The sequence below is a fragment of the Eutrigla gurnardus genome (genome assembly GCF_963514095.1).
Source record: "Eutrigla gurnardus genome assembly, chromosome: 8".
In the NCBI taxonomy this organism is placed as follows: Eukaryota; Metazoa; Chordata; class Actinopteri; order Perciformes; family Triglidae; genus Eutrigla; species Eutrigla gurnardus.
Genome location: NC_139922.1, coordinates 10,678,384 through 10,704,536, shown reverse-complemented (window position 1 = coordinate 10,704,536; position 26,153 = coordinate 10,678,384). Strand labels below are relative to the sequence as shown.

Genomic DNA, 26,153 nt, shown 5'->3' with positions numbered 1-26,153 from the left:
TATGAAAATGAAAGTTTCTACAGCATTTTGGCCTGCCATCAAGTTTTGTTTAGCATGGTAAAAGGTATGAATAATTCATGGGATACAATCTGTATTACTCATTAATTATTTCGTTTTATTTTATTTAGAAAATCCTGTTACTTCTAAGGACTTCAATCAGGGGTCCCACTGACCTCCGAGAGGTGAAAATATAAAATCAATCAGTGTATTTTTCTTTGAATTGTAAAAACAATATTTATTATGACGATTATTAGGATAAATACTGCCAGAGAGCACCTGAATGGGCACCATGAAGGATTCCGAGGAGAAGGGAGATTTCCAGGAGGACTTGAAGGCAGCATCAGGTCCTGCTGCAGTTGCTCTATTGGCACACTAGGGGCGACAAACTACGCATCCTGTTTCTCGTTAGCTCATCAAGCTGCAACACTCAAGCCTTGACATTGCGAAGATGGACGCTGTTGTGGTCTAGAGCAGGATACATAGAAAGCAAAAACTGCGAGTTTCAGAGCTCTGTTATGACACAATTTCCAGTTCGTCCAGGTAAATAAACTCCCCCTGGTTACTTAGCTAGCGAGCTAAAGTTAGCGTCTTTGCGAAGCTATACAGCTAGCATAATGACAGTCGGATAAGCTAGTTAATGTCAACGAACGGGCTAGCGCAGCGAACGTTAGCTAAGCAAGCTAGAAACGTCGCTCCAACTACAGCGTAGTTTGAGACAACTAACTGACACGGTAGCGCATAGAACCGCCGGTTTTCTAAACGACAACCTCTTGTCTTATCCAGAGAACCGGCCGTATAACACAAAAGCCAGCCAACAGCTAACTTCAGCTAATGTCACCAGCAAGATGAGGAAGATGTTTTGATGTCACTGCTAGCTAACGTTAGCAAGCTAATCATTTCAGAACCGTTTCCTGGTTGTGATTCCTTGGCTTGTTACCGACCTGAGGTTTGGGATACTAATGGTCCATAACTTCGTTTAAACTAACATGGCATAACGAGCAGCGAGTATTTAATGATTTCTATATTATGTCAACCGTAATACTTTTTGTTATCTCTGGAGAGAATGAGAGGACGTAACGTTAGCAACAACGTAAAAATAGGGGTTGTTTGACGGGACCTGTTTGCTGTCAACTAACGTTGTAGCTAACGTTAACGCACACCAATGCACTGTTTTATTACACGTTCTTTATTTCACTATGCATGCAATGTGCCAAATGACAATTTTATCTAAGCTACGTGTTGTTGAAAACGTAGCAGGTTTCTATCGCTCTCTCAACCAAAATACACTAGCTAGCTAATTAAGTTAACCAAGTTATGCTGAATGATGGACCTTGTGAAAAGAATAATGACACTGTAAGAGCTGTTTGTGTTTCTCAGTCTGTATATCGACAGCTCTGGAGACGTATTTTCACAATAGAGGACACAACTTTACCGGTGCTAGATATCAGCAAGTAACGGTCGTTTTCTGTTCCCCCAAGCTTCCCCCAGTTGACTTGTGTATTTGTGCGTCTGCAGGTGGAGGCAGGAGGTGTGAGTAGAGTGCAGTACACATCAGCAGCATGTATTCTGAGTGGCGCTCGCTGCAGTTGGTGGTGCAGAGTGACCAGGGCCACCTCAGCGTTCTGCACACCTATCCCACCAGCGTGGGCACGGAGGTGGCAAATGCTGTGGTCAAGCCCTTGGGCACAGCTGTAAGCCCTGTCGCCACAGAGAACATCCTCAAGACAGACAAGGAGGTGAGAAACACTGCTGCAGCTTGGGGCCTTGTATGCACTATACAATTTTTGACATAACATTTTAATGCCTTGGTAGTCTGCCAAGCTACCAGTTCCATCATGAAAGCTCTGAGAGTGCCTGTCAGCTTGTAAAATTATTCCCATAAGAGGTGTTTTAGACAACTCCAGTCGTAAGTGCTAAGTGTGTACCACAGTTTGATGGGGCTGCCACTGTGCTGGTTATTTTTTTTGTTGACAAATATCTTGCCATTTCATTTGATAAATCCATGTAAAAAATATATCAAGATGGTTAAAGTTAGGGTTGAGCGATATGGAGAAAATCAAACGCCACAATATTTATTACCAAATACTAAACACTGTCATTTTACGCTTTTCAAAATCTAAAGTGATATCTAGTCCATGTCCTGATATCGATATAGTATTGATATATTGTCCAGCCCTACATACTACTTAATTTAAAAAATCTCCTATAGAACAAGGTTATCATTAGTATTAACTCTTCAATTGAGGTTAATCTACTAATATCAGTAGGTTGAATGTGATGTGGACATACTGCTTAATGTCAGAATATTTTCACCTCACAATCTTAAGCTGCCTCATTGCTGGTGTTGTCTTAAGTGCTGTATTCAAGCTGCACCAACTAGATGCTATTAACATATACAGTAACAATCAAAAGTACAGTGACTGTGAAAAAGTGATTTTTTTAATTGAACCTTCATTTAACCAGGTAAAAAAGCCCATTGAGATCGAGGATCTCTTTCACAAGGGTGACCTGGCCAAGAAGTCAGAACCAGTATACATAGATAAATGTATCATTACTGGGAAAACCAATGTAGGTATGGTCAAAAGTAACTGCACTCCGCTGTTTCCGTCCCCTGACTAACTTATATTTAATATATATTTAATTGTGTATTTCAGTTGGATGAAATTATCTTTTTTTTTTTGCAGTCTAAAGGTGTTACTCATGCCCTTTATTTTGGAAATGTATAAAAACTAAAAATGTAATTAAGAAACATTTCCAGACCCTGACTTTAAGGACTTTGTTAAAGCACAGGCACCTTTTTAGCTATACTTCCTTTCAGTATGTCATTATCAGGTTTGTATACAGGCAGCCTTTCCCCCTTGCTTTCATCTGCACTTGAGCTCTTCTGTATGTAATATATCTCACTAGGCTGCTGGGAAACTTTGTGACAAAGACCAGTGCTATGTTGGATTTGTGTTTTATGTCACTGTGTCATGAGGTTGCATGCACAATGGAGCTGGATTTATTCTGTATTTGCATTTGATCACCATTCCCTTAACCCAGCTCCTGCATTTGAATCATGGCATGATGCTACCAATGCCATTTTCACTATGTGGATGATAGTATTTGTTTAGACCCTGATTTTGCCCACATGTTATGGTTGACAATGAAGCCAAATAGTAGCTACTCTGGCGTATAAAGGCATGACTGGTGGAGTGCCACATGGATAGCATCTACTTTCTCTGCAGGAGGGGTAGGCCTGAAAAACAACAGACACTTCCCCCTCCCTTCATGTCACCTTCCATGTTAATGAAAGTGAACACAGTTTGGGTACCTATGTGTATGTTTATTTTCTTTATACCTTGTGCATGGATAAAAACGAATGTTTTTTTTAATGGCTAATTTCTTATCTAAAAGCTTCACAAGCATATATTCAATGATAAACAATATTGCCATCTTTAAAAGGGATGTCATGAGCCCTTCTATGAGGACAGTTTGGGATAATAATAAAAAGCTATAAAATGCCAGATCAGTTTTTGATTGAGCTTTTGTTTGTTTACCTGTATCCTGCAGCTGTCAAAAAAGTCTCCCTTGTGCTCTGATAAAACACTGGAAAATCTAAAACACTTTCCATTAATGATATGACAGCAGCATGCTTAAGGAATGGATGTGAGAGGAGCTTTGTTGACTATGAAATGTTTCCATATTGCAGTATTGCTCAGGTCCGCTATACATCTGTATAGTGCTGCTGTTGCTTTGAACTTCACTTCATGCTGAGGACAATGCTGACGTTCCCTTTTTCATGAAGATTGTAAAAAGCACTACAGGAAATGTATACAAAATATTGCAGGAATATGTCAAGGCAGGGTTGTTACGCAGGCGTTTAATGAAGGCTGACTTCAACCAAAGTTTGTAGCTGTGTTATGGGGGGGCAATCTAATTTTGTTGGTGGATTTGGTCCTGTTAGGTCAGACACCTGTTAGGACTTGGATCAGGATTATGGGCAAGAAATTAATTTGGTCATCCCCGGTCTACTGTTCTCTCTGATACATTTACACCAATTTTTAAATGTTACTTTGACTGGAAAATGATGATCTGGTTTCTGAGCACTACTTGGTCTTTTGAATATCTGGTCTGTGTTTGATTTATAATAATACATTTTATTTAAGGGCCCCTTCCTGAACACTCATGGTCACCTCACATTTTAAAACTTACATTTAGCAAGAAACTAAACAACATATGATTTGGAGAGTCGTTGTGTTCATCATCTTGACCCTAAACCTTTGGCCTTCCTTGTTATGAGGCCGTAAATCAGTAAATCATGTGCTAAACATGTACGCTTACACACTTGACAGTTGAGACAAAAGGAATGGTATTGTATCGAATGAATGGCAGCATTTGCAGAATATGGCACTGTTGAAATATGCTACATTGTGAAATGCTACAAAACAAACCCATAACTTAAAAAACATTGACATAAATGAAAACTGTTTTTCATTTCTGATTTCTAGGTGAAGTGGACCATGGAGGTGCTGTGTTATGGCCTCACCCTCCCCCTCGAGGGGGACACTGTCAAGCTGTGTGTGGATGTGTACACAGACTGGATGATGGCACTGGTGTCGCCCAGGGACTCCATGCCTCAGCCGGTGGTCAGGGAGCCCAATATGTACATCCAGACCATCCTCAAACATCTCTACAACGTGTTTGTACCAAGGTATGTCAACACATGTTCACAGATGAAAATGTATCTCCCATTAACTGTTGTTTTTGGACCATGTCTACAACTCTTAGTCACCTAACATACAGTATATCGCTGACTACTGATGTCACCTATATGACTGCTGTTTTCTTTACACTTTCTCACTTATTCCATCTCTCTCTGATTTCCTCTTCTCCTCATCTCAAACACTCTGCCCCCCTGCAGACCAGAACAGCACAGTCTAAACCACATCAGGCTTTGCCAGCAGGTTCTGACTGCAGTCCAGAAATTGGCACGAGAGTCTGTTTCCATGGTGAGGGAAACCTGGGAGGTGCTGTTGCTCTTCCTGCTTCGTATCAACGACACATTACTTGCTCCGCCCACTGTTGGAGGTATGCCTTGCCCTGTCCTCCACATCCCCTTTTGCTGTATTTACCCAACCATTGAGGATGGTTTTTAATCATCCCCTAATATCTTTCAGTTGGAGTAGCAGAGAAACTGGCAGAGAAGTTGATGGCTGTGTTGTTTGAGGTGTGGCTACTGGCATGTGCACGATGCTTTCCCACGCCACCATATTGGAAGACGGCGAGGGAGATGCTGGCCAACTGGAGACACCACCCTCCTGTTGTAGAGCAGTGGAGTCGAGTAGCGTGTGCCCTGACATCAAGGTTAGAAAGGCATCCACTCAGCTGCAACTTGGTTTCAGTGCATAAAAAGGTTTCAAACAGGTTGTCACAGTGTTTTGTTTAATGCCAGAGATATTGTCGAGTTGTTTGATTAGAGTTAAGATAGTTGGTCACTTGGCTTGTCAAACCAGTTTTACTCCTATGTCTACAGAGAGAAGAAGAATGTTGGACTACTGAGTAGTAGAAGTGGGAAATATATTAATGTTTGGCTAGGAAAAAACAAGTAAGTATGTGTCTGTATTCTCTACTGAGTGTCACAATCTGTCCCTATCTCACTTTTTCAATCCAGGCTCTTGCGTTTTACCCACGGACCATCCTTCCCACCGTTTAAAGTTCCTGATGAAGATGCCAGCCTTATTCCTTTAGAGATGGACAATGACTGTGTGGCACAGACGTGGTACCGCTTTCTCCACATGCTCAGGTGCATAAACCCTCATATTCCTGTGTTCTAACCTGACAAGAGATCAACTTTCCTCACCAAGCTAACTCCAATGTACACAGGAGGAGGATTTTTCATACAGAGAAGCTGAACTGCAGAAGTACCTCATATCTTACCATCAAGTATTCCCCCTCTCTATGTACTCTACTTCTTGTTTATAATCCCTTTAATCAATTGATTTTCTCGTTTCTCTGTTTGTTTCTAGCAACCCAGTTGACCTGAGCAACCCTGCGATAGTGAGCACCACTCCAAAATTTCAGGAACAGTTTCTTAACTCCAGCGGTATCCCTCATGAAGTGGTGCTGCATCCGTGTTTGAAACAGTTACCCCAGATCTTCTTCAGGGCTATGAGGGGCGTCAGCTGTTTAGTGGATGCCTTCTTAGGTAAGAATGAAAAAGAAAAGTCAAATATAGACATTTAAGAGGGAGTGTTTTTGCACTTTTTACTCAAAGTACTACAAACCATTACTGCTCATTTTGCAATGCGTGATGTGGTGTTTTAGATGTTTTTTTAAATGTGTTGTCCCTACCTTTTATTCAACATGCTTTTGTTATTGTTATATAATTGTTGCATGGTCTCATTTCCAAAGTTTTTCCTGCAGTTCATGCAAAGGAGATGTTACTTTGACCAAAATAAATGAAGACATAGTGGTTATTGTGATCTCAAGCGGTTGTCATGATTGATAAAAGTATTCGTATTGTAATAAAATCAAAGGATACCAATGGGTGCTGGACGGTAGGAAAAATAAATTTAAAAATACTAAAACTCTAATGTAGTAGTGAATATAGTAATATGCGCTGAAAGACATTTAAACAATTTGCAAACAATAGCAATTTCAACCATTCATTTCTTGTAACCGTTTTACTCCTTTCCAGCTGTTATTCTGAGCCGTACTCCTGATTTAAAGCAACATGGAGGATGCAGTCAGTAATACCATTTCAATAGAAACATGTCAGTGTGATTTTTCTCTTTACACTGTAGGTGTCTCTCTTGATAAGAGAGATGTACGGGAGAGGGTGTTCACTTTTTGTCCAGTGCTGCTCTCTCATGGTACAGACATCAGATGATACATCATATAATGCAGTGGGCATATTATGGATTGGTCTATTTATTGTTGTTGGTGATGATATTAACAACTTGGCTCCATCTTGCTGTAGCAAAATTATATGCTCCAGATACACCAAAAGCCAATCAAGATCGATGGACCCCAATTATAGCAGATTTTTATCTAACCATTGTCTTGCATGTCTACAAATAAATACCGTTAATGATCACGTTAACAAGACTCTGATGCTATTTCATTCTCTTCTCTCCTGCATAACATTAGAAATGGGGAAAAACTGGTTTCAAATGATTAAATGTAACCATAACAAGTTCTGTCCACTGGAAAAGTGGGAGGATGATTTTTCTTTCTTGTTTGCTAATCAGAAATCTTTTTACTCCCTGCTATGGAGGGAAAGATGTTCACTTTAGTCCCCAGCTCATTTTACCTTCCTGTCCACAGGTATATCACGTCCCAGAGCTGACAGTGCTCCGCCCACCCCAGTCAACAGAATGAGCATGTCTCCGCCCCCCTCCATCACCAACACCACGCCCCCTCACAGCCGCAAGCAACGGCATACAGTGGTCAACAAAACCACAAGCAAGGGTTCAACTGTAAGTTCAAGCTTTATATTATACTATAACAAATATATATATTTTAAATGTTTCCATGACATTGCTGTTGATTTGCTGTTTGCTGACAGAACAGGGCTAATGAATTTGAGACAGTGTTTCTTGCCTCTATACACCAGTCAGTAGAATCCATCCATCCATCCCTCGCTCTCTCCCATCCCATCACATCACCTGCTATTTGTTTTGTCAGTTGGTTGTCAATTTGAAATTCAGAGCATAGGGATTGCCTCCACACGGCTCTCAATAATGGTGATAGCTGAGTCAGCGGCTGGCAGCTATCTGTGTTAATGGCATGAACAGTGCAAACAGCAGCAACAGTGTTATTAACAGTGTAGCATAGCAAATATATGTTTGCTGCTATATTAATGCTCTGGATTTCAATTTTAGAACTTTCTAAGTGAAGAAATGTCAAGACATTTTCTATCAATTTAATCTTTTCTGTGTGTGATCTGTTATTTACAGTATTCATGTTGTCAACAACTTAAACAGATATCCCTCCTCACCCTGCAGGGCAGTGGTAGTCAACCAACCAAAGCATCCCAGCAGCAACAGCAGCAGACTTCGTCCTCGCCGACCCTGCTTTCCAGTCCCAATCAGAGCAGTTGGGAGACCCGGCCCTTGCCAGCCCCAGCACGGCCAAAGGTCAACAGCATCCTCAATCTGTTCGGCCAGTGGCTTTTTGACGCTGCGCTGGTCCACTGTAAGCTCCACAGCGGACTCAGTCGAGACCCTAGCATGACCGGTAAGACATGAGGGGAATGGCTAATAGCGTTTAAATTCATGCATGGGCAGGTTGTTTTGTTGCTGTTCATTAGTATGTGTTTTTGTGGAGTTAACTGTGTTTTTGGTGTCCATGTTACTTTTTACTGTATGTCGTTGGGATATCCTTTCCTTTTTTCACCATTTTCTCTGAAACTTCTGTGCCTTTCTCGGTTAGAAGTGGCCTGGTATGAGATTTCCATCTGATTCTAATCCATTTACATCCACCAACGATTTAAACTTGGCTAAAACTGCATATAGACAATAACCATATGCTAAGTACTTCATACAGCCATTTTATTGGTCAAATCATCGCTAGAGGAGTCGGTGACAGCACATACAGTACTTACTGTTTCAAAAGAAATTTGGCTCATCATTGGCTCTCCATTTATTTTTCTCTTTTTGGTGTAGTGTCGTGCATGTGTCTACCATGTGTGATTAATGTTAAAGAGTTGTAATGGGTCAAAAGTCATGTATTGAGGAGAACAAAAAAAAACACAATTCATGCTTCTATGAATTGATCCCAAATATTGGATCTGCTTTGATTTTCTGTCTCTCCACTATTTCTGTTATCTTGCAGCCTCTTTTATCCAAATTCTCCTTTCTTATAAATCTTGTAAGTAGGAACGGCAGCTTTTTTCCTCACTTGATTTGCGTTTCTTGACAAATCTTCCTGCTTTTTAGTTGAGTTCCTCATGACCATTGCCATTATCACCATTGTTTTCTGTTCCCACTGCTTGTCATATATACAAGTTCACCAGCGTTCTCTCAGCGTTTCTCCAAAGGTGATGGAATGGGTTTCACCAACAGACCACTTGTCTCGACCATAACGTTTCCAGTGTGTGACAACGCCACCCCGTTTTAAGTTCTCATTTTCTTTTCTACACTAATCCTTATCATTTGCTTTCAGACCCCTCAAGTTCAGCATTAATGTTTTTCTTATAATTTCCTTTTTGTATTGTCAGTTCACTTGAGTTTTGATTTTATTGGTTTGGTGCCTCAATGCATGAAGTGAATGTTCTGTACCTTGAGTGACAGTCATATAATTGCAACAGTGAGGGAGCTGACACAGGGATTTTGCATTGTGTTCTTGCAGCTGAAAACATTTTATTACCAGCACGCTCCGCTTGGTCAATACTGTATGCTGTGCCAGTGATACGTTCTAAGTTTTATGGCAAATTCTATGTGTCAGAGTTCCCTGTTGAATGCTTTTAAATGATGCAAGTGTGTGTTTACAGTCATTGAAGTCCTTGTTCTCTCTGTGAAAGCAAGTAAATGTCTGCTTTATGGTGCTTTGTTATTGTAGTGTGCGTATAGTAGCCATAACTCTATGTTTGCTTGTTTCTCATAAGTGCACGTACACAAATGACCACATTACAATTCAGGATCCTCTCATTTTCTGTCTTTTCACACTGTCTACAGCAATAGCCACTCAAGTAGGGCTGGAGCTGAGAAGGAAGGGCTCCCAAATGTCCACCGACTCTATGGTGTCCAACCCCATGTTTGATGCCAACGAGTTCCCAGAGAGCTACGAGGCAGGACGAGCTGAAGCCTGCGGGACTCTCTGTCGCATCTTCTGCAGCAAGAAAACTGGAGAAGATATTCTACCTGTTTACCTGTCCAGGTAACACTGTCAAACTTTTTTATCAATACCAAAATTCTGATAGAAATCATCAGCTGTTGTTAGTGACTTTAGTGTTGTCAACTGTTTTGAGTATTCCGCCTTCTCTTTCTACAGGTTCTACATGGTCCTGATTCAGGGTCTGCAGATCTCTGATTTTATCTGTCGACCAGTTCTGGCTTCCATCATTCTCAACTCCTCCTCTCTCTTCTGTACTGACCTGAAGGGCATCAATGTGGTGGTGCCCTACTTCATAGCTGCTCTGGAGACTATAGTACCAGACAGGTTAGACCGGTTTTGGATCAGTTACCATGTAATTAGGAATATTTCATTGTTTCTTGAAGTCCATGAGATTGTTTACTCTTTACAGGGAGCTGTCCAAATTCAAGATCTACGTGAATCCTACCGACCTGAGGAGAGCCTCCATCAACATCCTGCTTGCAATGCTGCCATTACCACATCACTTTGGCAACATCAAATCAGAGGTGTCTGTACATTTTCTGTGTTTTGAATTTGCCACTTTACTGTAGCATTTAGGATGTTTCCCGGCTTTACAGTGTGAATTCATTCACTTTTTGTCTTTGCAGCTTTTTCGTTAGCTTAAGTGAAATCCTTGTTGAAACATGTTCCATACCATATCCCCACTTGGAGGTAAATACATGCTGAGTTCTTCACCATGTTGATATTGTTCTTTAGGTTCTGTTGGAAGGAAAGTTCAATGAGGAGGATGGATGGCCTCATGACCAGCCCGTGTCTTTCCTGTCCCTGAGGCTACGTCTCGTCAATGTCCTCATTGGAGCGCTTCAGACTGAGACTGACCCCACTAACACACAGCTCATTCTGGGTATCTACTGACCACTTCATAGCTTTTTTTTAATTTTTTTTTTTACTATTTATTTGCTTCTTCATAATACTTGTGCATGTTTCTAGCTGACTTAAACCATTTTGGACTGTTATTATATGTATTGTTTAATTATATACCACCACTCCTCAGGTGCAATGCTAAATATTGTTCAAGACTCAGCACTGTTGGAGTCCATAGGTGCACAGACTGAAACGGTAAGGCTCAGATCACTGCTGTTACCTACTGATAGACCATTAACATTTCATAATGTTGGAAGCAGTGTGATGGATTGGACCTGAAGATTGCTGTGTTTTTGCGATGGTAGGGGAGTATAGACGGGAGCCACATGACTGTGAGAAGTCAGAGTCACAGCCGTACCAACAGTGGCATTAGTTTCACCAGCGGAGGAAGCACTGAGGCCACCAGTCCAGACTCTGAGCGTCCTGCCCAGGCCTTGCTTCGAGATTACGGTAAGATGAGACAAGCAGCTGCTCCACATAAACTAATATCCTCCTGCTGGCTGAATTAACACAAATGTGGTCAGATCGTGCATAACAGGCTTGCTGGAATATTATTTAATGCGATAATGTCACCTGCTTGCTGGTCAATGAAAAACGTATAATTTGTTGAACACATTTGCTCTTTATAGCTAACGTGGTTAAAGTGGTATGCAGAGTTAGGAAGCGTTGGGTCAAATGCCTTTGTAGGTGATACCAACGTTGTTTGCTGTGATGCTGTGCTGGGATGTTTCGTGTGCCTTATGATTGCATTTTTTCTCTAATTGCCTGATTGTCTAATCAAAAGTAGTTAAATGGTTTCTGTTTTTCTCCCTATTAGGGCTGAGTGATTTTTTTCTAAATGTATGTGTTGGACATTGTGATGCAAGGATTTTTTTTATTGATAATTACCTCTCATTTAGATTTTCCCATAAGTTAAATGTACTTTCACTGAACACTGTGCTCATAAGCGTCTTCGTCCAGCAGGAAATGGGGGGGCGGGGTGTTCAGTGGGTTTCCTGTGGGACAGGACGGTTGTATTGTGTCGTGAGGCCCAGTACTGGACAGGAAAAACGAGATTTGGGAGTAGGCAGAGATCTGCAAACAAACGCTGTTGCCAATTCAGCATGATTTTAAATTTGCTCATACATTTAGAAAAAAAGAAATTGTAGCCAGCTCTGTCACTGAGAGTTTTAGAGCATTAAGTGTGTTTAGATATCCTCAGGTTATTCAGTGGAAACTGAAATGGATGAAAGTCAGCTTGAGACATAATTACTGTGGATGGGAGAGAATTAACAACAAAAGAAATTATGTGGAACTAGGCAGAGGAAGAAATTCACTTAATGGTGGCACTCGCATTTGAAAAACATTCAACTTGGAGAGGCACGTAAAACAGCTGTTTGCAGCGCGTCTCCTCTCTCTCCCTCTGATTCAATAATCAATGGATGATAGGCAGGACTTAAACAATCAGATTCCACTAAATTCTTAGTCAGGGACACCCCTAGTCACAGCCTTTACCTCAGGCTCTGCTACTTTTTTCAGGAAGGATTCAGGCAACTTTACATTATTGTTAAACACTTTTTTAGGGTTCATTTTTTAGGGTAAGTTTAGTGGTTTTAAATTCGTCATAACAATCTGAACGTGTCAGTGAAAAAGAGTACTTAATGGATGCACACTGACAGTGAATAATTGCCTGATATGATTACATTGCAGCGGCTGCTGTCTGCAGTGTTCTCCCCCAATACTGGACTATTTTCAAAATGTTTTGTCTTGGGTCACTTGGATAATAAACCATGGGAAAATAGGATTTTGTTTTTATCAGATTGGCCTAGTAATGGATGATTATATCATATATAGTTTTATTTTCTTTAAAAGTCAGAACATAATCACTCAGCCCTATTCCTCAGCAGAATATTATCTCTACATTTCAGTCTACATTGTGTGCTGTACTAATTTCAAACTATTTTAATGCATGTTTTCAATATCTTATTACTGGGCATCTTGGGACATTTTTCCTGTTGTCCTGTATACCTTAGCTGTGTTGCCTGAATCTTGCTTTGCTCTATTCTCTGCGGTGTTTGGTATTTCGGGGTGTTATATGGTCTAGCTCTTCCAGATACGGCGGCGGGCCTGCTGGTGCGCAGCATCCATCTGGTCACTCAGAGACTCAACTCCCAGTGGAGGCAAGACATGAGCATTTCACTGGCGGCCCTGGAGCTGCTGGCTGGGCTTGCCAAGGTAAAGGTACACAACCCGAACACCACAGAGACTCAATTTACCAATCTACAATCATTACTAGCTGTCCAGGCCAGGCTGAGACTATAAACGTCACGTGTCTCTACAAGCATTCACTCGTGCATGCCGCTTCAACCAAAACTATTATTTCATAAAACCACAACTATTTTGCAGGTAAAAAACATCTTATCTTTCAAGAACAAGGCTTACAGGAAAAAAAAGTCAAGAAATCAGGTTTACTAAAAGTCTGCGCCTGTTATCATGGAAACTGGTGGCCTAAAACTAACTTATCTGGTTTTATAACTTTTTCTTTACGCCTGGTCCCAGTGATCTAGTGCAACTTCTTCCGAAATGAGACAGTCTAGCCTCACAGAGAACAAAACGAGTGGTGCTTTCAGGCAGTTCAAGTCAACTTCTAAGTCAGAAATGTCCAATTTCATCACAAGGGTGTTGCCCTAAAGCTGTCAACACAGTACCACAAATTACCAGAATGAGGAAAGTTTCTGGATGGAGCCCGCAATTCCTCTGCCTGGTAATAGCTGTACAGCTGGTTCCAGTTAACTGGTGCACCTGACACGCCTCTTAGAAAAGTAGAGTATAACCGTAGAATTTGGCTATAAAAATGTAAATATCTGGCACTTGATATGACATAAATAAAGAGTACTGAGGGGAAGAAAGGGAAATTTAAGTTTATGTAAATGCTAGTTCTAAATATACTGTAACTTATATTTTTATTTTTAACAGATAAGCAATCACACACCACAGCCTACCAGAAATGCTCAAGTGCTGGATATGAAGAATTTTCTAGCCTATACCCTAGGTAACATATTTTCCTGTGCTTTTTGTACATGTCTCAACCAGGTAAAGGTGGGAGTGGACTCTGCAGACCGTAAACGTGCTGTCAGCTCTATATGTGGGTACATTGTGTACCAGTGTAGTCGTCCAGCTCCTCTTCAGTCCCGAGACCTTCACTCCATGATCGTAGCTGCCTTCCAGTTTCTCTGTGTATGGCTAACAGAGCACCCTGACATGTTGGATGAGAAGGTACGTTTAAACACTCGATTACAGTTTCCCCAATATGTTGTCTGAGAGAGGGATACATTTTTCTGCTCTCCTTCTCTGAGATTCTGTTGCTATTCTTTCCTTTCCTTTATGGATCAGGATTGTTTGGTAGAAGTGTTGGAGATTGTTGAGCTGGGAATCTCTGGCAGCAAGTCCAGACAGGAACAGGAAGTACGGCATAAAGGGGAGAAGGAGCACAATCCAGCTTCAATGAGGGTGAAGGACGCTGCTGAGGCGACTTTGTCCTGGTAAGATTCCTCAGTTTTTATATATATATATATATATATATATATATCAACAATACAATGTCATTACCAACTTATTTACTTTACATACTTTTACATTATATTTTTACTACAAAAATAATTTTCTAACTTGGTTTGACTTTTCTAGTTTAGTCATTGTACTAAATTATGAATTTCTGTCTATTGCTGCTGATACAATGACCTAGTTTTCCCTGATTTTCTGCTGAACCTCCACACACAAGTAAAACACGCTGTCCCCGTTGACCTAGTTTTGCTGTGGTGTTCCCCAGTATCATGCAGGTGTTGGGGGCCTTCCCTTCTCCGAGCGGACCTGCCTCTACCTGCAGCCTGCTGAATGAAGACACCCTCATTCGCTACGCCCGCCTCAGCGCCACAGGAGCCAGCAACTTCCGCTACTTTGTCCTGGACAACTCGGTCATCCTCGCCATGCTGGAGCAGCCCCTCGGCAATGAGCAGAGTAAGTAGCTTAGTTATACCAGTTTCTTAAGATATTGAGAATTATGGTGTAACTTGGTTTATATGTAATGTACAAGTAGAGACTGTATCACCTGGGATGTCCCAAGCACTGGTTAAGTAAAACCAGTTGGCAACATGCCATCCTTTTTCTCCATAAATGAGAGCATCTCTGTCCTCACAGACCCGAGTCCGTCAGTGACGATTTTGATCAGAGGGACGGCTGGCAGGCATGCCTGGACCATGCAGCTCTTTCACCAGCCTCGAGGAGCTCGGGTCAATCAGAGGGTGAGATTGCACTGTAGTTTACTGCATCATGAAAGACAACGGTGCTAAACCAATACCGTTTCAGAAATGTTGTGTTAAATGACACGCTGGAGTTTTGCTTCTGAAAACCTCTCCATTGTTTCGCTGGTAACTTATCTGCGTCCTTCTTACCTCCTACAGCAGGTGTTTGTCCCTGAGGGCCGTCCAACACCCAACAATGCTGTGGGCATCAAGTACAATGTCAAGCAGAGGCCCTTCCCCGAAGAGGTGGATAAGATCCCTCTTGTCAAAGCTGATGTCAGTATTCCTGACTTAGATGACATTGTCAGTAAAGAGGTGAGATTCACTTCCTGTTAAACCCTGTTATTGAGCTTGTAGCCACATTATGGTTAATGAATGAATTATTCTCCTTCAGGCACAAGCTGGAACAAGAATGTTTTCATGGCTAAAAATAAGCCTGAAGTAAATGAGTCTCTTACATTGTTTGTTATTGTACATCAAACTCAGGTGGGTTGTATGGGCTGGCAGGATGATTCGAGAGCTGCAAATGCACTGATGAGTTATTACCCACACGTGAGTTGTTGGAGAGAGGAAATTCAACTTTCGTGTATTTTGGACAACAGGGGTCACATCATTTGGTTTGGTGGAAGCATTAGAACATCTTGGATGATGTGCAGTTTCTCAATCCAGTGCAGTACCTGAGCAACAATTTGTAATTTCTGAAAAAATGACTGCAGGGTTGAATCAGCAACTTTGTCACAGTAAACAAGTGAAGTGAACATTCAAAACTTTCAAAAGACTGAATTATTAAATATAATTAAATATCCTTTGGCAAGGTGTTGTACTGGATTGGGTTGTATAGGTTAAGCTAATAAAATGGTTTCTCCAATTAAATGCTTTATACAGATGTTTTCAATCACAGGTGCACACATCAACTTTGGGGAGGTGAAACCTTGTTATTTGGACTATGGGACTTGTTCCTTGTGGGTTAATGGTGAATGTTTACAAGCTAGTGCCATTCATCAGCCACAGCCACTTACAATTGCACCATCTCCTTCTTCATTTCAGCTGGAAGTTCAGCACGAGAAGCTTCATATTCTGATGACCAAGCAGATAGAGTATGAGAACGCCTTAGAGCGACACAGCGAGGAAATCTGGAAGTCCAAGCCTTACCCGGACCCACTGACAGACTGCAAACCCCCTCCGCCCTCGCAGGAGTTCCAGACAGCACGTCTCTTCCTCTCCCACTTTGGCTTTCTGTCTCTGGAGGCGCTCAAGGTTGGTAAACAGAATATGTGGCTGATGAGAAATTGTCTTGGATTGAAGTTGCGGAAAACATTTTATGCCGACAGCAAATATTACATCCGAGTCCTCCAGCCACTTATACTTAACTGTACTTTTGCATTGTGATTCTATTTAAGTCTGTTGAATGTATGCTATGAAAATATTATATTGGTAACGATACTGTAATGTATGATGTAGTAATTATGTATACATTCCTAGTATTGTTATTGTTGATGTAGTAATACATGTATATTAATTTATTGTTGATAGGAGCCCAACAATAGTCGTCTACCTCCTCACCTGATTGGCCTGGAGTCCTCTTTGCCTGGGTTTTTTGATGACATCAGCTACCTGGACCTGCTTCCCTGCCGACCATTTGACACTGTCTTTATTTTCTATGTGAGGGCCGGACAGAAAAGCAGTCCTGAGGTGAGGGAATTCACAACCAGTTTGGCTTTTCTTCACAGTTAGAATAAAAATGACTTGACTTGAAATTAAACATACAGATGTTAACCTTAATATGTGTGGAACAAGTTCTGAATAAGAATGAATGTGTTGTTGTGCTTGTGGTGATCAGATCCTGAGGAACGTGGAGTCATCTTCCAGCGTCCAGCCCCACTTTTTGGAGTTCCTGCTGTCCTTGGGCTGGCCTGTGGACGTGGGACGCCACCCAGGGTGGACGGGACACCTAGATACCAGCTGGTCCCTCAACTCCTGCTCCGACAGCAATGATATACAACAAACCGGTAAGCTACGAAGCGTATTACTCCATTAGATCGGAGGAAGATTAATACGAATGCACATCATGGCTTCTGTTATTTATCTACATGTTGGATATTTTTATGGTGTTATCCAAAACACCATGACATACTAACCTTAACTGAAACATACAGACTTGTAAAGTATGAATTTGGAGATGGAAGCTTTGCATACTTTGCTTTATGTTGCCAGTATCACATGATGAAATTGGATATTAGTGATTACAAGCTGTAGGAGACACATTTTTATTTATTTTTAATATATTTATTATTATTATTGATTTGATTTTTGTATTATATTTTTAGTGTATACTTTTTTCTTTGTCTTGTGTATGTTTGCATGCTGATATAGTTATGTGTATATATATATAAAATGTCTGTGTTGAACTTTTGATTTCTTTTCTCTGCAGAGGAGGCAACTACTCCTGAGGACACAGGAGGTTCGATGTTCAACGGGGAGAAGAAAGTTTTATACTACGCTGACGCTCTGACAGAGATTGCCTTCGTTGTTCCATCTTTTCCATCTGAGAATTCTGGTCAGTTTTTCCTACCTAGAGTATGACATGATGCATATTGCATATGATGAAACCCCAGTGAGAGATTGAGGGTTGACGGGGTTGTTGTTTGTTGATTCCCAGAGGAGTCATCAGTGCAGAGCGACTCCACAGTGGAGGCAGACTCCAACACAGAAATCATGCCTGGTTTACCAAAACAACCCAATCTCACGCTGGAGCTGTTCCCCAACCATTCTGAAAACTTGGAGTCTGCCAAAAAGGTAACATTTGGCTTAAATTAGTGTGTGTGAACTCAATGCTGACAACACTGATTAGGATTTCTAATTGTTTTATGTCGTGTTTGCTTAAACTCTCTGATTATTGTGCTCTTTCTGCAGCTTAGTCCTTTGGTAAAGACAAAGAGGTCATCGACTGGAAAGTCTTTTCCACCACTGGGTCCTGAGACGAAGGTGTTTGTGGTCTGGGTGGAGCGCTTTGATGATATTGGTAGGCACATGCTATATTCTATTTCTTTTTCTAGCATGTTCTCTTATTCAGTCAGTAAGTTATGCCACACAACATATTTGAGGAATTAATTTGTGGCCTTAAAAGGTGTCTGTAAAAATGTTTTTGTGTATGTATGTGACCAATGGATTCAAGTACATGAATGTCATTGTTTTTGTGTTATTTTTTTAGAGAACTTCCCGTTGTCTGATCTCTTGGCGGAAACCAGCACAGGCTTGGAAGCTAGCATGAGCAACAGCACTTCCTGCAGGTATTCTGAGGTTTACACTCAAAACACTCTGCTGCCAGTATGGGGAACATATGGCTCATGTATTGGTTTTGGTTGGGTGCAAAAATGAAGAAGAAGAAAAAAACAATTCTGCAAAACAACATGTGCACTCAGATGCAGGATAACAGACAGTGCAAAACAGGAAGTACAACGTGCACTGTGTGCAAAAGCAGGCAGGAAAAAGGAACTGTGTCAGAGTTGTGACGGTAACGAGTGTGAAGTGGCTTAAAGGAAAATTCAGCTTTTGTGAAACATGATCTGTTCGTTGCTTTGGCCTCCCTTACTAAGGGTTGAGATAACACGCTACTCAGCAGCTTTGTTGTAAAAACCTTGGATAGATTGACATTTGAGGCCACGGACCACAAGCTTTCAACAGATTTAAATTGCCTTTATTTAACCAAATTAACAATGTCATGTTGTCTGGCGGTTAGAGATCTAATGGAACATGACAACAGTTAAATTAATTAGTGACGCAACTCGTTTTCCTTTAAAAGATAATAGATGCTTGACATTTGTGTGCAATTGCTTAATTAAACTTTTCTCATTTTTAAACCAAACTAAGTATTTTGTGCAATTAAATGCTGAAAACGGAATCAGAGGAGACCCATTTTCTCTGCCAACATAATTATTTCATGTGGACTGAAAATCTGTCCGCATTTCCACTTCAGTTCAGGCATGTTCTACGTGATTGCTGTCTGATCTGTGGAAATAGATATTATTGGCAGGTATTAATGAGGCTGTGATCATTAAATGTGGTGCTTTTATCATGTTATGTATTTAATCATGCCAATATGATTCCATGTTAATCTATTGCTCTAGTTCATCACCCCGCTAATGTCTGCCGTCTGATTGTTCCTGCTGTAGGTCAGGGTTACTAGAAAAGGACGTTCCTCTGATCTTCATCCACCCTCTGAAGACGGGACTCTTCAGGATCCGGCTGCACGGAGCTGTGGGTAAATTTGGCATGGTGATTCCCCTGGTGGACGGCATGGTGGTCAGCCGCAGAGCACTAGGTAATGACTCATGACTTTCTCTGTTTATCCTCTCCTACCATACGTTTCATTTTCTCCTCATCAGAAAGATCGAAGGCAGCAAGTCTTAATGCATAGCGGGTTTTCACTGGGAATCTGTTACGATCATTGATGAGCTTACTGAAGTAATAATATGCGCACATAAATATTTTATGGTTATAGGAAACAAACTCCATTTGTGTTTATGTTGTTTTTCAATGTGATGTAACACAAAGAAGGTGTGGGTATTATTTGTGTTCACAAGTTGAACTTGTATCAGCATACAGCAGCAGCTGTGGCTCAGTGGTAGAGCGAGTCATCCTGTTGTTTGATTCCTGGTTCCTCAAGTCTGCCTGTCGTGTGTCCGGCAAGATACTGAACCCCAAATTGCCCCCGAAGGCTGTGCTATTGTCGTGTGAATGGATTAGATTAGAATAGATCCTGATGGGCAGGCTGCCATCGATATGAAGGTGTGTGAATGGATGAATGTAGACGTGTAGTGTAAAGCTCCTTGAGTGATCAAAAAGTCTAGAAAAGCACGATAGAAATGCAGGTCCATTTACCATTCAGTCAGTTAAATAGTGAGAGAAAGCCAGTGGAAATGTCATTGTTCAGCAGCACCATAAAATAAATACTACGTTGTTATCCCTCCTATGCTGATTCATAACTTTACCTTGAAAAACATATTAAACCTCACTCTGCTGCTTTCAATGTGTGTAATGCCACTCTTGGCCAACAGATGGCATATTGGAAGCTATGTTTGATGGTTGCTTTGGCTTTCTAAAACATTAATGTGTGGGAGTTAATATTTCAACTTTGCAGCTTTGGTAAAAGCAGATAGTAAAATGTTGGAATATCTTTTCCGCCCTCATTTTTATGAAATGTTTTTGTACACATTCTGAAAAACATCCCTATGTGACGACTTTGGCCTGATGAGCTCCTGTGTTTGCACCCTCCTCCACAGGGTTCCTTGTGCGCCAAACGGTCATCAACGTGTGCCGACGGAAGCGTCTGGAAAGTGACTTGTACAACCCGCCTCACGTGAGACGGAAGCAGAAAATAACTGAGATTGTCCAGCGTTACCGCAACAAGCAACTGGAGCCGGAGTTTTACACCTCGCTCTTCCACGAGGTGGGGGAGGGAAAGCCTCATCTCTAACCCCCTGCCCTGTCCTAACACTGGCTCACAAGCGCGAACACAACAACAACAACAACACACTCTTGTCATATACTCATACACCATTTACAACTGTGCGTGCACACACACAGAATCTTTATATTTATACTGTACTGTTTTGTTATTTATATGAAAACATATATCAACACTGTCTGCCTTTGACTCCGAGAGCAAAGTGTCAAAAAAAACAAAACCATGCCGAGGTGGAAGAAGCTGCATTTCTATGTCGCAGCCACTCATTGACGATTTGAATGGCTGGAGTTCAACGGCGAGCGTCTCTCTTCATTTAGGTTCGTGCTTCGTGGCAAAAGAGTTTCTGCTTGTCATTACCTGCAATACAACAGTGACACTGTTGGCCTTTCTGAAAATGTAAAGTCTGTCCTTTAAACCCTGTGATATGAACGGATTTCATGATGGTTTGGTAATACAGAGTTGTGTCCAAACTCCAGATCTGAATATCTGTTTTAACAGATCTATGGATGGATTTTTGCCAAGGAGATAAACATGTAAAAAAACAACGTTTTGTAAGATTCATCGCTGCTGCTTCAAAGCAGCTGGACGAGAAGGAGGAAATGATTGAGAGCATTAACCCATAATCTAACTCCACAACAAATTGTCATCTACTCGCAGACAACTGCTGAAGTCTTCCTCGTGCAAACACACATTCGGCCATCTCTGAGCACACGGATGATGGTGTTTATATATTTTTTATTTTCCAGATGATTTATAGGACTCCTGCGTTGTATTACTGTATGCGGCTGTCATTTTTGACACCTGCGCTCGTCTCTGTGCCAGTCGGAAAGTCGTCCCATCTCACAACAGCCACTGCACTGTAAGTGTGAATGTGTGAGTGCGTGTGCGTGGCCACATGAATGCTTGTCGGTCAAATAATTTACACTACAAGGAGTCAGGGTGACCCCTAAAAAAACCAACCCCACACATGGCATTTAAAGATTGATGGATTTTCTCGATCATGACATACCATCTTGAATTGGTTTACTCTTGATGCTTGGTAACGTTTGAGTTTACTGATAGTGAGCGTAGTTACAGAGCTCCTGGAGTTTGCACTTGGTTGTTTGCAGGGCTGATACGAAATGACCACAAAGACATTTTAGGTTTTGAAGTCTGGCAATATCACGCATAACTATAGCACAGTTGAAGTGTCTTGCTCCTCCAAACAAATCTATGGTGATGTATTCAAAGGCCAAAAGCACTCAATGTAGCTAACAGCATTACGTACAGCTTTCACATTTTGGCTGATAAAAGCTGTATTTTTTTTAAATTCTAAACCAAAAAGAGAATATTCAGAAATATTCCGTTTGGATGACAGAAATGTGCAGTTTTGCCTTCACCTTTTTTTTTCTTTTTTTGCTCCTCACAATTTGTTTTTTTCCTCACAATTTGTTTCACTTTGTTTACTCACTGTACTTCTGGTTTTTGGTTCAAGCCCTCTCACTGTCTGCCTGTAACAATGTGAATCTATTTATCACAGCGATGGAACAGGGCAAACACCTCTAGTTTCTTTGTTATATTGGAAAGTCTTAATGCACTGAGCACATTTTACGTTTATTTTCTATTCCCTTTGGTTACCTTACATGTCTTTTGTACTTTTTGTGCATTTTGAAAGAAAACCCTGCTGAAGGAAGACGTTTTATCTTGTGAAATATGAATGAAGAAGAGGAGGCGTGGAGTTTTTAACCTATCATGTCTAATATGTGTGACTCACTTTTTATGACGGTGCTTTATGCACATGCCTTTTTTTGGAAGGAAAAAAAAAGTACATTAAATATGCTTCAAGGAAACTACATACAATCAGTCATAAATTGTATCCTATGTTACTCCTGACGTTTGATCATATTTAAAGATTTGCCATGTACAGAAGCGGAGGATGATATGTAAATATATGATAGTGTAAGGCATTTACAAGTCGTCTGTTGCATTCCTCATCTGAGATGGCGCGAAAAGTTCTGTATGTATGCAATTATGTGTGGGAGCATCACAATGGGTATTGAATGTAACATGCATCAATTAAAACTATTATTGACATTTTAATTTCTCCCATTCCTAATATTTGACTTCACAGGATGTCTATGAGGAATAAAAAGTAATACAAATTCATATTCATGGGTTTCTTTCCCCATCCAGAAGCAGCTTGAGAGCTAAAATTACATTTCAATGCAGACATTTCATTTTCTCTTATGAAAATTTGCAGCCCACATAGAATGAATGTGGCCTGTGTGGCAATAAAGGTGGTCTGGTGTATAAGTGTATTATCAAGCCGGATATTAACTTGACAAAACCGCCACCAGGTCCGGGGCGCGACCTGTGACAGTAGGTGCGCCTGGATTCCCTCAAGATATCAAGAATATGACCGCACTGTAACCGAAAATAGTGTTGGGTCTACCATAACTACTCGTCTGGGCCTTATTTATCAACAAGAAGAGTTGTTCATATGACTGGTTTGGATTGAAAATACGGTTTGAATCCGTATTAATACAAACAAGAACACACGTACCGACGTTGTTCATCAGATTGCCTGTGCTTGTTGCGCCCGTGTCCACCAGGGGGCGCCTTCCTCTTAAATTTACCAGCCAACGCTGCTACAGGTGCTGTTGTGACAAATAAGTGGCTAAATGTTAGCTATATATATATATATATATATATAAAATTGTTTTCCAGTATGTTAATTAATGGTTTGAACTATATGGGCTAAGGCCTGTCAGCCCATACAGTTTATGATGCAACATATAGTTTATGATGCAGTCGCCATTTGTAGTTCTTCCTTTGGAGCCACTTTAACTTTCCTGGAGGGTCAATGTGCCACTTCATGAGTTTACTTTATAATAGCCTTTATTGTGATTGTTTTAATATGATGTAGTAGCTGTGGCCCCTGTGTGTGTGCGTCTGTGGCGCCGGGCCCCTCCTCCCCTTCCACCCTCCTCCTCCTCCTCCCTGCCGACGTCTCTCCAATCTGATGTGATCTACGCCGCCTTGCTCGCTCTCAGCTGGCGCTGCGACCACACAGCCGGGCTCTCTCCGCTTGTAGTTCGCTACTTCTGGGCAACTTTAGCTCCGGCGCGTGGGGTGCTCTGCGCATCACTTGCTCGTGAGGGTTCTTTTTTTCTTCTTGGTTGTATTTGGAGGAAAACTTGCTGCTGCGAGATGGACTGAAGCGACAACTCGTCAAAGTGTGGATACTTAAAAACGAGAAGAGCGTTTGTGTAGAGAGCAGCCTCTCCGAGGGCTGAACCACCGGCACCATGGAAGAGGACGACGGGCATCACGAGAACGGCATCCACGCCACCAAGGACTCGGACCGGCAGCAGCGGCTCCGGCTCTGCGTTTTAAATGAAATACTCAACACCGAGAGGGATTATGTTCGGACGTTGCTTTTCCTCCAGTCGGTAAGTCTTGACATCACCTTGCACGTTTGCTTCAGTGCTCACGCGCCGCACGCTGCTACGCGGACAGAAGGTTGTGCCAAACCCCAGTCACAGATCTGTAAATGCACGTGTTGTCCTTCCTTTTGACCAACATGTACGTTGTATTAGACAAGCGAGAACATTGTCTGTAATGACAGGCTTCCCTCTTCAGTTCGGCGTGTGTACAGTGTGTTGTGGGGGCACACGTTGCGAGATAATACCCACTTTCCCTGCTGTAGTTTACGGGCAGGGTGTGAATATAAACCACCGAAAATCCTGCTTTGGTTTGGCGTGACGTTCTTGCTCCTCCGTTTCCTGATTTTTTAAAATCCGCGTGTTTGTTGTATGTAAACAGAGACGCACACGCACCTGTGGTTCGTAACTTGAGTTTCTCCAGTCAGACTCTCACTGACAGCTTTATTCGGAGAGGAGATGTGATGGTGTCTCAACAACACACTCCAAGGAAGATTAGTTACATTTTGGTGTTTTTCCCTCCTGCATGGACGTGAATGCTGGAGGGGGGAGGCATCGTTCGCACCTCTCCATTGTGTGTTAACTCTCAGGTCCAGTGCAATCAAACGATTCACACTGGCTCTGCAAATAAATAGATATTCATGAGCTTTCTCAGACAGAGATAAGGAACCGTTTCAGCACAGCTACTTGTGCATCAGCTGCCTTTTGATGAATGAAGGTCCTGGTGATTTTATGCGCTCCTTTCAGCCACCGACACACGCCCTCAGCGTAGATGTCTCCCACCTGCAGGGAGCTGTCGTTTTTCGTTGCCTCCCCCCTCCTGTCATCATGGCCTGGTCCTCTGTGCTGCTTGCACAGTACAGGTGGCTTCTGCTTCCAGCTGAGACAAAGTCAGTGTGTTGGCCAACTCCAAATTGGCTGCATGTGACTTTATCATTATGCCTTATTGCTGGCTGGAGGGAAATCCCCTCTATTGTTGCCTGCTCTGCCACGGGGTCAAGGGTCAGGGTCGGCTACAAAACGTTCCCCCCTTCAGCTGGGAGGCATTCAGGAACTCCGATGTTGAAAATATGTGTTATACTTTTCACTTGCTGACGACGACGACTGTTCATTTTACAATTTCAACATCTGGAGAGCATTTGTCAAACGTGGTCATGGTTCCCTCTTTCTCTCGCGCTGTCACATGTCAGGGAACTTCCTCAAACTTCTCGAAATACTTCTTATCGTCTTTGCGGTGGCATCAGGGCAGCACATTGTCACGTAGATACGAGATGATTTCTCCAGATTAGATCCACAAAATCCTCTAGATGATGAACGGGACCGAAGCCCAAACTTTGTTTACCGAATAGTAACATTTCGGGGGGGCAATCTTTGTGGTTCTGTTTCCTTTCTCCGTTTCGCAAGAAGCAGCCATGTCTTATCTTCTGTTCCACGACACACCAGACAGTAGGGGGACATGTTTGACCCCCTCCCGAAAACAGTTCCTTCATTATGATAAAGACAAAGCCCCTAGTGATTTATCAGAGACGTCTGGGAGCTTTCTTTTCCTGTGAACATCTGAAAGCTGTCAGTGCCAGAACCCCCCCCCCCCTCACATCAATTGTCGTATCATGATTTAAGCCATACGGTGTGTAGCCAGAGGGGAGTCGGGCTAAGGAGAAATTCTTTTATCACCTGTGCCTTCACATAGAATACTCTTTTCTACACCCAAGATTTAGTCTAGTCCACATGTTCCCATATCATACAGTTATTTTTAGTTGTGATTCATGGTAAACTGAGGACGGTATACTTTTTCCATCTCTTGCACATTGCAGTAGGAATGGGACAATACAGAACTTTATTGCAGTATTCATATAAAAAAAAAAAAAATAACAAACACGCTTGTGTAAATGTGGGATTGTGATGCGTTTCAATTACAAGGATAATCGTGAATATCGTATAAGAGACTTGGAAAAAGCTCACCATCATGGTAGAGAAGGGGAAAGCCTGATATAAAAATGCAGAAATGACTCTCCTGACTCCCACAATGTAGCTATTTAAACATTTTTTTTATGATTTATCACTTTTCACTAAATCTGTGAGGTAATAAAAATATGTATTTCTTAATGCATGTAATGTGAACTGATTCCAATAGGTTTTAGTGCCATTTTAAGAGTCATTGTGAATCACAATCATTTTAGCAATTATCATTGTGACATGTTGTTTTCATCTAGTCTACTCAATACAACAAATCATCCTTTTTATGAAAAGGAATATGACAGC

At 41.6% G+C, this 26,153-nt stretch overlaps 2 protein-coding genes across 18 annotated transcripts in view; both read left to right on the top strand.

Annotated features, from left to right (window-relative positions):
* Positions 1-403: 403 nt before the first annotated feature.
* On the top strand, positions 404-22,548 carry ralgapb (Ral GTPase activating protein non-catalytic subunit beta). Of its 17 annotated transcripts, none has more exons than XM_084015185.1 (32): positions 404-540; positions 1,516-1,736; positions 4,491-4,693; positions 4,904-5,070; positions 5,160-5,346; positions 5,654-5,785; positions 6,009-6,187; positions 6,786-6,854; positions 7,309-7,460; positions 7,989-8,220; positions 9,660-9,861; positions 9,976-10,143; positions 10,229-10,343; positions 10,555-10,702; positions 10,853-10,917; positions 11,028-11,172; positions 12,815-12,942; positions 13,795-13,977; positions 14,095-14,243; positions 14,531-14,718; positions 14,899-15,002; positions 15,162-15,317; positions 15,489-15,554; positions 16,050-16,259; positions 16,536-16,694; positions 16,843-17,011; positions 17,434-17,559; positions 17,662-17,798; positions 17,916-18,024; positions 18,214-18,292; positions 19,175-19,323; positions 20,285-22,548. In XM_084015185.1, the coding sequence occupies exons 2-32, from the start codon at positions 1,560-1,562 to the stop codon at positions 20,476-20,478; spliced, it is 4,647 nt and encodes a 1,548-aa protein (XP_083871311.1). In that variant the 5' UTR covers positions 404-540; positions 1,516-1,559; the 3' UTR covers positions 20,479-22,548. The 17 variants fall into 17 exon arrangements, with proteins under 17 accessions (XP_083871311.1, XP_083871302.1, XP_083871310.1 ...); XM_084015176.1 differs by having other exon boundaries at positions 12,806-12,942; positions 15,165-15,317; XM_084015184.1 differs by having other exon boundaries at positions 12,806-12,942.
* Positions 22,549-23,517: 969 nt separating this feature from the next.
* Positions 23,518-26,153, top strand: part of prex1 (phosphatidylinositol-3,4,5-trisphosphate-dependent Rac exchange factor 1) — a 69,742-nt gene continuing 67,106 nt past the window's right edge. The window contains exon 1 of the mRNA XM_084015225.1: positions 23,518-23,900. Within this exon, the coding sequence (XP_083871351.1) occupies positions 23,757-23,900 (144 nt within the window). The 5' untranslated portion in view covers positions 23,518-23,756. The remainder of the gene's footprint in view (positions 23,901-26,153) is intronic.